Raw genomic sequence first — 16,434 nt, 5'->3', positions numbered from 1 at the left:
CAGAACTTTATCATTGACATTTACCACTGTTTACCCAACTAATTTCTCTTAACTGCACTGCTGAACTTTTATCTGCAAAATACATACAGCGGCAGAAAAGAGCAAGAAGCAAACATGCAAATTCACAAATATGTGAAGGAAGATAAATTGAAGAGGGGAAACTAAAGGCATTGGCTTGGTTCCTCTGACGACCAGGTGACGCCGAAACAAGTGACAGGCACACAGCACACTCTGCTAACTACAAACGCACCACCCTGCACCCTCTGCCATTCGCACATAACAATCTTCATTTAGAGTAAAGCCTGCTTCACTAAGGGAGAGGTATTTAAGACAGGGCTAAGTCAAAAAAGCATTTACCAAATATTTTTTTATGACTTTTGAAGAACTTTGTTGAATCTGTAGGTGTAAGTGACACAACCATGTAACATATTTTAAGATTTTTTTTAAAGATTTGGTTTTCAGTTGTGAAGTAAAGTAAAAACTGGTCAATACTTCCCTCCCTTTAAAGGTGCACTGAAAACTTTCTGGTGGAGTGTCCACTACCTGCTTGTTTCCATGTGAAGTGTTTGTTTAGAATGTTCCATTAGAAGTGCTTTGCCTAGAATGTTCCAAGGTATGGCATTAAACTCTGCCATCTCCATGAAAACAAGTAAGTGATGCTACAAGCTACAAGACCACGTTACAAGTCAGACCTGTGGTAAGATGATTCTGTGCTGTAAGAATGCTTGGTTTTGTTTTTGCAATAAAATACCTGTAATTCAATAAATGCAAGATAGAGGTTTAATGTATATACTGTGGATGCAGTAACATCTCTTTGGACCCAAGCAGGCGGACCCCATACCAGAAAAGTTATGTAGTGAACCTTTATATACATAATAATAGTTTTGAACCATTATGGGGAGTGTGAAGTTAACCTACACTACTTTAGGCCCAATGAGTGATACTGATCTCCACCCACCTGCAGTATGAATAAATACATTTAGGCTGGTATTTAACATGTTTCTCTGTGGAATATATTGTAAAAGAAGGGCCATAGAATAAACCTTTAACATTATATTTAGTTTGAGTTCTGTACATCACTTGAAAATACCAAAACTAAACACTATCTGACGTCAAGCAATGTTCACTTGGATATGTGGGCAGCGATTGGACAGGCAGACTTCCATCTTCAGTCTCTCTCTGTACGGCTGTCACAAATTGAAAGTGGAGACCTTCCAGAAACTCGCCGTGATAATCACACATAAATTAATTAGAAACTGTTTCTTGACATTCTGTGCGCACAGACTGGGAGCGGCAAAAAGACTCAGGCAAAGCCACTAAATTAATTGTACGCTATGTGACTCTGATAATTAATTCAATCATTAATTCATGTCTGCTTTAACAACTCCTTCTGGCTGCAGCAGAACAGGACGTTTCAATCAGGCCTGTATCGGCAGCGTGTGCACTCAGACACGTGGGCAAAAGTTACACACTGATAACATTGCTTCATATGCTTGGGTCAATCAGAGGTTTTGCTTAATCTCATAATTGTCCAGTCAGAATTAAGCAGGGCAAAACTGTTAGAGGAGCCATTCAAACAGGAATGTATGCAGTTGCAGTTTGAATCCTTCTGTCCTTGAGCAAGACACTTCATCAATGTATGAATGTTAGTGTAATCCTTGTTTGGTCATACTTCAAAAGCATGTTTCATATTGAAATTATGGCAAATGCCAGAGTGGGGCAGCAGTGGCTTCAGTAGCGGATAATGTTGTTGTGTCATTGGGCAAGACTCTTTGCCTAGTATGAATGTGGCATGTTCGTGAGTGTTGGTGGTGGTTGGATGGGGCCAATGGTGCAGCCTCGCTTCTGTCTCTACCTCAGGGCAGCTGTGGCTACAGGAGTGGCTTACTACTATGAGTACAGATTGAATGAATAATAACTGTAAAACCTTTTGAGTCTTATGAAAGGAGTATGCAGTATGCAGTATAAATCTAGTGCATTATTATTTTTATGAATAAAGTTTTTCTATGTACTCCTGAAAAAACAACTAACATGACACATTAATATGTTGGAGTGACTATCTCTATGAAGCTAAACACTATCCGCTTGCTATTAAAAATGATCCTTCATATCTGGCTGCTATTCGCTGTTGTTGATATTAATTAAGCTAACTGTCTGAAGCACTGATCCATGGCTACACAGTTAATCACAGAGTTGATGGAGGAGCAGAGTGTGTTGGGTGGTTCCTATAGGCCCCTGCGCACTGAGCCATTTGACAAAGTGATGCTGGGTCTACAGTGAACTGCTGCTGCACCGTTGGATCTTTGTCTGTGTCAGGAAGGAAACTGTGAGGAGCAGATAGAGCAGAGGACACACACACAGGGACACGCCATGATAACGCACTGATATTAGGAGGCATGGGCTAAATGTGTGCAAAGGATGGGAAACCAAAATTATCTTATGCACGTGGTTGGTTGAAGCAAGTTGGGTTTCCTTCAACACATTTTTCACATGTTCCTAGCAGATCTAGACCTATGGTATATCTGGAATACAGGGAGATGGTTAGAGTAGCTGAAAATCAAGCTAAGATTAAAATTGCAAGCAGTGATATGAGGCACTCGCAACCCTTGCGACCGCAGAAGGGCACGCCACAGTGGGAGGGCTGCAAATCAACCTTAGCTTGGCAGGTGAATAAATATTTCCGCTGTCATGTTGGAGATAAATGTTTACGGCCCATTGTTACTCTGCAGAGGGCGCTGGAGAGCCCTTTTAAAGACATTTTAATTCACACATCAGTTTGTCCAACTTATCAAAATACACAAACTACATTGTGTTCATCTTAATCTGATGATGTTTTCAAAAGTTACAGGGATTTTTATGCTTTCAAATGGCTATTTCATTAAGAGCTCGTCATAACCACACCTTGAGATCATGTAAATTCTTTAAACAACTTTTGATCCCAGATATGTCCTAATGATGCTGCCTCTGGACTCCAAGACAAGTTCATTAAAGTAAGAGTACATCTATATAATTAGATTCAATAAAAGATGTGGAGACACTGGTATGCTTGTTTTTTTAAACATACATGTTTATAGTATGTATTGTCACTGTGTTTTTGACGAAAACTGTTGGAGGACATGTCAAAAGATGATGATGTGTGATTTTGTGAATAGCAGGTTTAGCCAATGTGGCTGACTTCCTGTAGCTTTTAGGGTGGGGCCATAATCATTTTTACATGTCTTGAACTTACATATTTTCATACCAAGTTTCATTTGTGTATTTTTCCGGGCTTCCATTGTTGTCTCTGAGTTGTCTCTCAGTATTTTTTCTTGGGGTCTTCACTGAAAATAAGTGCTCACTGAAATCAAATTGTGTCCATACGTTATTGTTTATTGCTTAATTTTTGTGTTTTTCCTCAAAATGTTACAAACACAGTAATGAGGCATGCTAACAATTAACCATACCAACTGTTTTTATGCTGTCTTATCTTCTACAACTCAATGCCACATCTCTACACAATATTATCATGACAATACTTTCCAGATGTACTTGTAGAAGTTACTCCAAACCTCAAGTTCAAAAACCCTATTCTGCGACTGGTTCTAGGGATGTTTGATGAGACAGTAAATAGCATAAATGCAGGCTGGTGTCCGCTGTATTTTGATAGCAGATGTCACAGCACCAGTAATGTTGTGCAGATTACTTCTACAGCCCATCAATCATCAGAGAAAGGGAGCGTTGGATGGTCAGCACTGAAGGACACTGTCACTCACTATAGCAGTTATTATGGGCAAAAGATGCACTAACTGGGGTTTATTGAAAAAATCTATATAAATGGCTAGTCTTGCAATACATAATATTTAGAAGAATTACTTTCTGTAGTAGAAATATTTGAGACTTATGACTAATAATGTGTCATAGGTGTGTGAGAGTGTATAGAATATCTCACCTAACAATGTTTTCCATACTTTACACTGTCAGATACCACACTTGGAAACAACCGATCATAATGCAGGATGCATTTGATTGACAGCTGGTCGTGGCAGGAGCTTACAGGGCTGTCCTGGTCCCTCTCAGAGACACGGGTGTGCTGGCTGCAGATATGAAGGGAACTACAGGCATTCAGGAGAAGTGAATACTGTTCAAATGTGTGATTGATGACCCAGTCCGTAGATGGGTGCATTTGTGACCCCAAGATATTACTTTAGACAGTATGTGCTAGCCGATAGCAGGTTTTTATCATTTGATCAGTTTCAGAATCTCAGATTTCATATAAAGCTGAGAAAGCAAAATGGTTCAAACCAAACAATCATCTGAGCATGACCTTACTTTTACAGTTTCAAACCAAATGTTGTTCTGTCTAATCATCCTTTCATTTATTCATGTTCATTCGGGGGTTCTCGGTGAGTGGGACAAATTGGGCCTTTGTGGCAAGCTAGTTACAATAACTCCAGATCCTTGTTGAGGGAACTAACCGTCTATCCCATTACTATACATGAGCTGCTAGCCCAACCACTTAACCATAACTGTCCGCATCCATAATAGTACTTAATGAAAAAAGACCATCCTGCAACTCTTTGATCAGAAGGAGGTCAGCGCTGCACTAATAGACCACATTATAATTAAGTCGAGAGCTCATGTTGAGAGGTTCTGTGTAAAGTGGTGCGGCCTACAGCTGTCACTTGTACATAATCTGGTTCATCCTTCTATCAGTGATTCAGCGCCCCCACGTTTCACCTGTAATTTCACTATCACTCAGTCCTCATCTCCAGCTCTTATTGATCCTTAACCCCCCTCACACACATCATTATCTCTGCTCCAACTTAGCTCATCAGTAATGCCATCAGTAAAGTCACACCACACACTGTCTTTCATCTACTGTTTCTTATATAGGCTTTTCATTAGACAGCAAAGCAAAGTAAAAGGCACATTACAGATTGGTGCAATTTCCAGGATGAGTAGATATGAGTAATGTTTATTTATTTATTTACTGTTTATTTGATAAAGACAGATCAAATAGATCAGCATGTAGTAATCGGATGCAGGTATCACAGTGTTTATAGCTAAGAATAATTCGCAACACCAGTCTCTAGGAGGACTTTTAACAGCTCGGATTTCACTAAATGCAATATTAAATGAGTTTAAACAAACAAAAAAACAGCAGGTTTAAAGTTTGGATAAAATACTGTTGCCTGGGATCGTAAATACACACTTCTTCAATACTTTACGAAGATGTGAGTCTGGTCACTGGCAAATCTCCTTGTTTTTAAATGGGTGTGATTGACAGGTGGATTAGTCAATCAACCTGACATGCATGGTCCATCCGTATCAGAAAAAATAAAGCAAAAAAATATCCCTGGGGACAGAGAAACAAGGCGGATTTCTGCAGAGTCAATGGGTGAAGAACTAAACTCTGTCAATCCGAGGTGAGATAAATTAGATTTTATTTCCAAATCATAAATGACCAATGAGCTCTTTCATTTCACATGAGTCACTGAAAAAACACTGATCTGATTGCACGATCATGTTTGACCGGTCTTGAGACGCAACAGAGGATGTGAGGACCAGACTGATATTAATCTGTATAAAACATACAGAGATATATCACTCTGGATTTGCCAGGCAAAGAATGCTGATGATACAGTGAAATATAAGACAAAAAATACATTACAAAAAGTAATATATGCATTTAAAATATTGTTGAATAAGCACACTCAAATTTTGTAACATTTTTCACGATAAATACTTTAACATCTTCCACATAGCACCCTGGGCTGTCCTTTTGAACTCCTTACCTCATGGTGACCTTTGACATCTGTCACTGTCACTATACACAGCCAATTTCTATAAAAAAGTGAAGCAAAATGTCTTATCATTTTAATGTATTGCAGAATTATACCATATAAAAATCTATCACATTGGATAAATGGAGAGGCCTCAGAAAAGGCATCTGGCATAAAGGAGGCAGATGACTGTTTGTGGTGACCCTGTAGCACGAAGTCAAAAAAAGATATGATGTGATTTGAGGCAGCTAATATTCCTTCAGTCTGTACCATTTACATTAAAAGAGTGGGTCAGGAGTCTGAATACAGTAAAATATTCAATCCAATTTACTCACACTAATAAATCCTGCTAAATGTAAGATGCCATTACTGATAGAATATGTTGAATTTTATTTCAATATAGGCATGAATAATTTCCTTGATAAAGATAAGATTTTGACGCTGTATCACTTCCCAATTTTCTTTCCACACCCTCTGACACAGGGCGAACAATTGGACCCCCGGGAGCCAGTGGAGCGCAGGGTTTTCCTGCTTGGCCAGCAGCTCCTTATCCTGCCCACCAGAGTTATTCAAATGAGCTCATATAAAGCATTAGAATGGCAGCCGTAATAACGTTTATTATTATTTACCCTTTCAGTGTGTGTGTGTGTGTGGGTATGGGGGTGGCTGCTGGGTTATCATACCATGTTAATTATAATGGAGCGTGAAGGCACACTATATGCATATTATCACCAGTGAGCGTCTCATTTATTTGGGCTAAGGAAAGGGAGAGGATGGCGTTGTTACATTAGCATAGCCACACACACAGATCCAGAGGAATGGGTGGTGAAGGTGCACCCTCATCACTTTGTCCACATGATAAGGCTTTGTTTTTTTCAGCCTGATGCATCTGGTCATGGCTGGCTGAGCGAAGCACTCGAGGGGAAGATGTTTGTGAAAAAGCTTACAGTTTGGATCACTGATGCGGTCTGACACACACACCTCACACTTTTGATGTGATCTGGTGGTTTTCATCTTGACCTAAGAGTCACCTGTCAAACAACGGTCCGACATTGATAAAACAGAAATAAATAACTTAGGAATTGCCACAACCACTTTGTTTTTTGCCATTTATTTATTTAGTTAGTTAGTTAATCACTCCTGTGTTGGACCGGTTTAGTTGTGGTGCGACACTGCTCTGCCGTGCAGTTGTGGTCTCCTTTGAAGGCTGCACGCATGAGATCAAGTTTTCTCGCGATAACTATTAATTTAAGTGAAAAGTCAGTCGGCTTCGGCGTCCAGCAAAAACAGACTCAATGTAATTAATCCAGAGCAGCGCGGTACCTCCACCGGCACCACGGGACTGCACGGTGTGTGGTCTAAGCTCCTCTCTACTTTGAAATGTACGGAATAGTCGCGGCGACCAGACTGGAGCTGCACCGCATGCAGTCTGAGTCTGGGGTAAGCAAGCTCTATGGCATAAGTAGCTAGAAAAGCAACTTGGTATCGTAAAGTCATAGTAAGACTCCCTGCTGTATCAGAGTGCATTCTTTGTACAGCAGAACAGTAAACTAATTAGACAAGTTCCACACATGGCCCTGGAAAGGCATGGAAAATATGCTAGGCTGCCAGATTGAGTCATAATTGCATAGCTGCATAAAATTGGTTGATACTCAAATTAAATACATGAAGGATTATAATAAAATGTTAAACATGGCATAAAACAGTGCTCAAACAGGTGAATGGGGTACCATGAGTTTTCTCCTTCCTCTAACCTTCTGCATCTGACAAAGACACTGAACTATTGCCCCATGCAGAAATACAGTTGCCTTTCCTCCTACACAAACCATATAGGCCCATGGTGATAATGGATTAGTCCTCAGTTCAGTAGAAAGAATGTGGGACCAGCGTAGCCAATGACAGGGGATTACTCTGACGGCCATTTGCATATCAAGAATTTTAAGCAGCGAAGGGGAAAATATTGAACCCTGCAGCCGGCAAGGTCAGTCAAAAGATTTTTCATCCTTTTTCATAATTTATTTTGCATATCAGCCATTTATGGACACACAGTAGATTAAAACGGGAGCTATCACCGCATCCCTGATAGGAGTGGGCCCCACCTATATAGGCTTCTGCCACTGCACGTGCACGGCTGGCAATGGAAGACTGCTCTAATCCTGCACTGTTTATTATCTCTTTAATTTGAATGTTGTCTAGTGTTAATGGAAGCCTCAGAGCCACTGTTGGAAAAGCAGGAAGAGAAAGAGAGCCACCCTGACTATTATCTGTGACTAAGGACTTTACTGCGATTGACAAACAACTCATTAGACTCACAGACAGTGTCAAACATGTCCGACGCTAATGAATTGTATTATCTTTAACAGAAATGAATTTGAATGTTCTGTTGTTGTAGTCTGTCAGAACAATATAGCAACTGTCACAAAGACTTAGTTGAATAAATTATTGGAGAGATTTGTATCATAAGGTTACAACATTAATGGGAATGGAAATTAAAAGTGTCATATGATGGAATGACTTTATTTCAAACAACTTATAGAGGATTAAATAGGAAAAAAAAAAACAACAACTGATGCATACACGTGGATTTAAAGGGCAAGTAAGGTCAGTAATTCATTGATGAGATGGGGCTTCTGACTGGCTGAGATCTAATGTAAAAAAGAATGGTGTAGATGTTGTTAGCACTGTAATGGCAAAACTCTACTGCAGCTTCTGAAAGTTGTGAACAGTGCTTATAAACTCTTCGAGGTGAGTAAATAGTATGCTGGGAATACATCAGGCAAGTGACGAATAACTCTGGTCCACGGCAAACCATTTAAAATGAACAAGTTCTGTTTTTCATGGTTTTAAGACATTAAAATTATCACTTTTAAGACTAAATCGAAGTAGGCCTATTGGAATTTCACAATAATAATTAAAATAGTGCGTGTGTAGCTTTTGTCCTTTAAATGAATATGACAGTGGAGGGGAAATATATTCAACTCTTAACAAACGTGCACAAAGCTAAAAGCAGATAAGTGAATTGCTATAATTTTATAATTTATTTCCGGCGTTATCAAGCTTTGTTTTGTTATTTATTTCCCTCTGTCTTCAATGAGTTAAACAATCCCTGGAGATTAGGAATGCGCTGTTTGTTTTTCAGGCGACACACGTTTCATGTCCATCTCCCTCTCTCTCCTAGTGTGCGTGTGTGCGTTTGTGTGTGTTAATTCCAGGGGATGTGTTCATTATCGTCCCGTCCAGGCCTTTCCCTTTAATAGTAATTGGAGCTATATTAATTGCTGTTGCAGTGGCTGGTTGATGGTAGCACTGCGATGCCGAGCTGATACGGACCTTGCTTTTTTATTGTTTTTTTTTTTTTCTTCGTCTTTTCCCTTCCTCCGGTCTTCACAAACTAACAGGCGATTGAGCGTCGGTGCGGGGGGAGGGGAGAGGGGGAGTAAGGGAGAGAGATAGCCCCTCTATCAGCTCCGGAGCAGGCGCTGTCTTTATCAGGAGCACGATTGGCAAAAAGGAAACTTTGACCGGTCTGAATTTTTCTCTTATCGTGGCGAGCCCCCACCTCCTCCTCTTCTCCTCCTCCACTTCCCTAGCTCCATCCATCCACCTTCTCCTCCTCTGCTCTCTCCATCACACCCCTCCTACAGCACTATGCATCTATTTCTACCATTGTTTCTGCTTGGATGTGGTTGTCTTGAAATTGAACAGAATCGGATTCTGCTCTGAAAACCACAGATCCAAACTAAAGTATATCACATTTAATTTAATTCATTTATCTTTATTTATACAGCGTGAGCCCAATGAGAGTACCAGACTCTCTTTTTCATAAGTGCCCTGCTAAAATACAGAACAATACAAACAAAAACAAACAAAACAAATAACTGTATAGGTCTAATAATTAAAAACAGATGTGGGTGTGATTATAAATGTTTATCTCCAGATTATTAAACTGCATTAGTGGCACCAATGCAACCAGTTTTGCACATCCTTCAAATGCATTACATTTTTTGGAAGCAAAGTATCAAAAATCTTTTTTCCCCATTTTAATTCTAGCGCTGCCAGTTTTTAGCCATAGACAATCATGAGATCTTGTACTAAAAGTTCCCATATCAAAGTTCAAAAAACAAGCGAGATATTCAGGCAGCCAAGCAAGTCCATACATTTTACACAGTGTTGTTCTCTTCTGACAGATAGCGATAGGCCAACCTACTATTTCTTAGTGTGTACAGTGATGGTTTTTAAGTTCAATGCATTAAGTGTACAAAGATTTGTTTTATTTGCATTTAATGATAATCTTGCTGTTTTGTATGCAAAACAGCTGATTAGGCAATTTTCAAACTGCAGCATCATCTGCAAATAAACGCATGAGGCTTTCTCTTAAATTGCAACCAATGAAATTACTATGTATAGTAATAAGTAGCGGGCCCAAAATTGAGCCTGAAAGATAATTTTGTAACCGATTACATGCAGCATTGTCAAATCCAATATGTTTCAGGTGCTTCAAGAAGATTTTATGATCTACTGAATAAAAAGCTTTAGTTAAATCAATAATTAATAATCAATAATTGTTGTAATTTAAAACTTTTGTGGTTGCAGTGACAGTACTATGCTCTTTTCTGAAACCCGTTAAGACTTGTTAAGACTTCAAAATGGAGCCTTTATTTAAATTTGCAACAAATTGTTTCTAAAACTTTTGCAAGACAAGGCAGGATTTATTTACATGTTTAGTAGCAAAACATTTGTTGTTTGCCATTCTGGTATAACTGCCATTTGAGTTGATAAATTAAAAATATGTAAGCTGTGCCAAAAACTGAAAGATTGATAGATCGCAATCTAAACTTTGGTTGAACTCAGTGATAAGGCAAACACATTTTAATCAACAGGTCTACAGCCAGTAAGAGCATGGATCTGACTCACCGCTCACTTGTTTAGGTGAAAGCACTGAGTCAGGGCCACAGCGAGTCTCTTCTTTATGTCTCCTCCTTTATGTTTCCCAAGTTTTGACTCAAATCTAAACAATCTGACTAAAATTCCAGTGCCCACTGTTCAGTTCCATCTGCCTTTGTATGTGCGGTGCCGTCTGCCCCGCTCACTCTCCCTCGCTCTCATCCATCCACTGCTCCTAACCTTCTTTCCACTCTTTTGTTTTCTCTTGTACTCCTTATCATTATAATGCAAGTTATGGAGAGTAAATGACTATTTTCTCACCATTTATGAGTGAAACATAAGACCTAATTTAGCGCACAGACATCGCACGTGTTTCTGACGTGCATTATATTTTTAGGCTTAATATATTGTACAAACTAATTTCAAACTTTACACGTGCATTTCTCTGGAAATATTGGTCCTATCAACATGAAATCAAAACTAGTAATCCTTTTTTCCCATAATCGCCCAGTCCTAAATAGAGGTTGAATTATATATGAGGCAGCTAGTAATAGAAGTTTTGGATCAAGGTCATCAACTACAGTGGACTTCTTTGGGTCTATGGAACGGAGGGCATGTAAGACCTCCATGTAAGTGAAATGCCTATTAAAAGCATCACATGCTTCCTCTTTAGAATTTACAATAGCTGGAATACATTAATGAAATGTTCATGAAAAAATACATTTATGTTAATAAAAACTGATTAAGAAAATAAAAAAAGTTTGAATTCTTACTGCTAAAAGTAATGCTATTCCATACTCCAAACAATTGTAATTTTAACAAGGGTATACTGACCTGGTCCACTCCACTGCTGTCCGTCTGCCTTCTCCTCTCCTTCATCCTCCTCTTCATCACTTGAGATAGGCGCCTGTTCGTCCACTTGGTCTTCTTCATCAGGACCGCCCCGCGAGTCCTGGCCGTGTGGTTCTGTACACAAGACACAACATTTTAAGGTTGGGGATAAAATACCTTGCTATAGCATTGTAATTAGGCATTGCCTTATAAAACCATGAATTGTAACAATTCAACTCATGATGCTGATCTGATATTGGGGTGGAATCTTATATTTTTCTGATATTAGCTTTGAGTTTGTGGTGTCTGCTTTCGACATCCACTTTTATTGAACAATGTTCTTCCTGATGTGATGTAACAGGTGGATTTAACTCTCAGAAGCAGATGGTGTCATTTACCCTTAGAAATCTATTCAGTGTTCAGGAATTGTGGTAAAAATAATTTGTTATTTGTTATTTTAATTTAGAGCTGTAGTTCTTTAGCTGTTAAGCACAAAGCAGAATGCATGAATTCTCTGGAGTCTCTGGAGTTTTGGGAGTGGCTGGACAACTTAATCTGCCTTTTTATTTATAAAGATGCTGTTTACAACTTTTCGTTGCACATTTCTGTTTTTGCCAGTCTTTTGTCAACCAAGAATATCTTTTGTTGACAACAGCCTTATAATTAAGTTTTCACACCATACAGGTCAACCTCTCGTGAACAAAACTCATCAAGAGGAAAAAAACATAGCAGAATCTATGTGTTCTGAACTTGGCCTATGCTACTGTTCCCGTCTGCTGATCAAAGCTCCTCTGCTGCAACTCTACTCCCGCCCTCGCCCACATAAACTCTTTGATTTGGTTCAGTCATCACAGACTTCAATGTGCCTGCCCAACTGCATCAGTGCGGCCCTGTACACATCTGGACACGCTCCTTAGAAAACTCCTATATGGGTTATCGTTATAATAAAGTCCCTTACAACAACAGTGTATCTTAGTGTATAGTGGCCTGTGACAAGACAACCTCTCAGACATAGACACAAGGCTGAAGGTTTCATTGGTACTGAACTAACCACTGCTCTCATGCGTGAAGATGGCAGTGGAAAGCTAAACAAATTAAAATATTATGAGTACACTTGCTTTTATGTAAAGTTAAGATAGATAAGTATGAAATAAGGAGCTGAACTTTGGCTGCACAGTTGTAATCGGACAGTTCATCGCAGTGTCCCATTAGCAGGATCCTGATTAGTGAGATTAGATTAATAGTTACATCACAGCCCGTTGGCCTATCAGAGCGCAGCATCTACCTCTACTTGTTTTTCCTTTGTCTTTATCACGATCTGCCCCAATGTGTGATTAAAGGCAATGAATATCCGGGGTTGTGTAGATTGAATCAGTGGCATAACAAAATTCACGTCACAGGTTTCGAGTTGACTTTTCTGCCAACGCAACTATAAACAGGAAGCACCCACGAATAAAAATCGAATACATTTTTACATAGATTGGATTACCATACATTAATAATTAAAAGATGCTTTATTTAAACTGTGTACCAAAAAATCCAGCATGTTGCACCAATATATCTTATGATGTTTCAAATATACAATCAAATCTACAAGACGTTACGCTAATATAATAACTCCATACACATTGGTATTCCATGCGTTGAGATATATGCGTTCAGACTAAAAATGTCGCAATCTGAAAATGCCCAAAATACTCCAGATACTCTCCACTTCCTGGTGTGCTCTCCCCTTCCCCAAACCTGCTCCTCTCTCCACCTCGATAAGGCCTTGGCAGTGTGCACAAAGGGCCTGTTTACCCTCGCATTCCCGCTCCGATAACGCTCCGATAGCACCCAATCGATACCAGCCATAAATGCCCCATGACCATGTGATGCCTCCACTTTCTGCAGTTTTTAATGTAGCAGCTCTGGCCCGAGATTGGGATCTGCTTCTGCATCTTGGAATAAATCAACGCAGGCGTACCCAAGCAACATCCATCTTCACGTCACGTCCACCTTTCATACAGCTACATACTAACACATGTGGCCCCTCCCCCCACCTAAACACTGCCATTATTTTCAGCTATAAATCACATTGAATGGCACATTGATTTTATCCGGCAGCGGCTAGAGCGCGGGAGGGGAGCTGGAGACACAGTTATTGCGTTTAATATTATCAATATTATCAGCCATATCATCTGAGACAGGGAGGCAGGTATCAGGAGGAGTCGACAGACACTTTTCTGCCAGGACACCCCCCTTCTCCTACTTCTCCTCTCTCACCCCTTCCCTCCCACCCTCACTCGCCACTCCCTCTCCGACAGCGAGACAGTCTCCATCAATCTGATAAGATGAACTTCCCCTGTCACACCTGCCGGGCAAAGTCACACAACAACCTCACAACTTCTGCAGCCCTCAGCAGCTCACCTCCATCTCCAGCAGAACACTTCTCGTCGCTTTAGATCTCGCCTCTCAGTGCTGCTATGTGTTGTGGTCAGTTCAGTAATAGTTTGTATGTTACTATATGCTTTATCCTGTATGTTATAACAACCATGTATTATTTGAAAAGCAAATTGTATAATTGACTTAATTTTAGGTAGATTCTAATGTGAAGCCATATATACATATGTAAAAGAAAAGTGAACACGCAGGTTCTCCACCACAATATGAAAGACCAATACTGTAGCAATGCATCTGGCATTTGGCATTTGACAACCACCCACACTGGTATTTAATATTCAGTCAAGAGAGGAAAGTTGTGAGAACATCTTTGTATAATTTCTGTTCTAATATTTTACAGATCATTGTACACAATTATCACCCAAATAAAGAAACAAGTGGTTCCTCCGAATGAATGTGTTTAGTCCAGAGTGGAGCACAATGAGAGACCAGAGCAGGTTACACTGACTAATCAGCACAAATGGATCGTATCAGGCTTCCTGTGATCTACCAGAAAGATACTGAGAAAAGGGAACTTTGTTTCTGCTGCATTTCTGAGAAGTCACATTCATTTTTCACACTCACATGGTGTACACAATTGGTACTGGTACTAGCAAAGCTTTGGCAGGAACACTAGATCTCAAAACAACAGTTTGAAATGATTTGTCTTAAATCAAGGTACAAAATGGTCCAAAAATACTAAATCCAATACAAAGCACTGGCATTGTCTCACAGTGATAAAAATTTAACCCTGGCCTAAAATCAAACCTCTATTTTGGAGTTAAATGCAGTAAAGAATCCCAAAAAAACTCCATCTATATTGCTCTGTATATGTCAAACAGTCTATATATATATATATATGCTATTCACAATGACTCTTGCCAATAAAGAAAATAAAGTGATTAAGACCCCAAATGTCTGCTGCTGTTATGGTACAGAATGTGTTTTTCTCTCTGGTCTTATCACTCTGGTTATCTTTCTGCATGTGTGTGTGTGTGTGTGTGTGTGTGTCTCAGGTCCAGATGGCGGATAAGAGGCCTTGGCTTTATTAGCCAGTGCTGGCCTGATAAAGACCTGGTATTGATCCCAGGTTGAAAGAGCAGCTTCGTCAAACATGGCTGATTTACAGACAACTGATAATGGCAGCGCCAGGCAACGAGACACCGGTGAGAGGAGAGTGGCTGAATTAACCCCGACGCACTAGCCAAGCTCACCTTTGGCACAATTTGAAACCATGAAAACGGGCACACTGCAAATTCATATATCAGCTTGTGACTTATATACTGTACATTTACATACAGGTCTAAAGATTCACAGAGGCCCAACAGCAACTACTTTCACAACATCCAGGTTAACATACTCAAAATGAAAAACTGGAGGCCTACAAATGGTCTGGGGAGCTATCAAACTTTGCCAAATAAAAATAGTCAATTTCTCAACAGATAATGTTTATTAGATAATTAGAAAGATTTTTTTTGCAATCCATCAAATGCCTGTAAATCGCACAAAAGTAAAAGGACTGTAAATTCAACCACAACAGTGTTAAAATATAACGGTTTCAAAAGATTATACTTCAGATGTATTTTCTTGTCTATTTTTTGACATTTTATGCCATGTTTTGGAAGTTATAGACTATATACCTGACATCAAAATTGTTATTTTGATGATATACAAATCTATGATATTATCTTAGACAATATATCACTCATCTGCATACTTAGATAATTAAAATATATTTGTTACTTAGTAACCATCTCAGAGAATATTATAATAAGCTTATAATGATGTGCAGCAGTAAAAATAATCTTTTTATGACACCAGCCAAAACAAAAACTAGACAGCAGCTCATGCTCTAAAGTAAAGAAATGAATATTATTGATAAGCACTGGACTTATGAATAATTGGTGGAGTTTTCCACTCTTAAGTGCTTGCTCTGCTTTGGTCCTTTCTGATCCCAGTTTAAATGCAGCCATGTTTAATCTTAATTTATCCCGAATTCGATGTGGTATATTAAGTGTGAACACAACTTAAAACTTCACATAAGAGCTGAGGAGAAATTGGTTCTATTGTGTTGTCTTACATGTAAACATACATTTGAACTAACAGTGTATATTGTATCTTCCAGTGCACAATTATTTAATGGAGTTTACCATCATCAAATGTCGTCTGTTTGTCTGCCCTGGGTTCTTCTTTGGGCACAATCCCCCACCCACCACCACCACACCTGCCCTCCCCTCACACACACACATCAACCCCACTGTAATCTCTAATCTCGTCTCGATTAGCACCTGACAGAATTTCCATGGCTTTATCAAACCGAGCCAACCAGCCAGACGCTTATCAAGCCCGGGCCCCAAAATTTCACAAGAGCAGAAATTTTTTAGATTAAAAAACACAGCTGGTGAAATCTTGAATAAGTCAAAAGAATATGAGAATGAAAAACTCCATCGCCATCACAGTACAAGAGAAGACTTTTGGATAAGAGGTGCGTGAACTGAAGGGCAGGCCAAGATTTAACCTACACTGTTTCTTTTTA

General features: G+C 39.4%; 1 protein-coding gene across 1 annotated transcript in view; it reads right to left on the bottom strand.

The window, feature by feature from the left end:
• Positions 1-16,434, bottom strand: part of zfpm1 (zinc finger protein, FOG family member 1) — a 69,765-nt gene that overhangs the window by 23,876 nt on the left and 29,455 nt on the right. Inside the window, exon 3 of the mRNA XM_033967737.2 lies at positions 11,481-11,612. Within this exon, the coding sequence (XP_033823628.1) occupies positions 11,481-11,612 (132 nt within the window). The remainder of the gene's footprint in view (positions 1-11,480; positions 11,613-16,434) is intronic.

The sequence above is a fragment of the Periophthalmus magnuspinnatus genome, chromosome 6 (genome assembly GCF_009829125.3).
Source record: "Periophthalmus magnuspinnatus isolate fPerMag1 chromosome 6, fPerMag1.2.pri, whole genome shotgun sequence".
Lineage (NCBI taxonomy): Eukaryota > Metazoa > Chordata > Actinopteri > Gobiiformes > Gobiidae > Periophthalmus > Periophthalmus magnuspinnatus.
The sequence above is the reverse complement of the archived record's forward strand: the minus strand, read 5'-3'. Positions and strand labels throughout refer to the sequence as shown.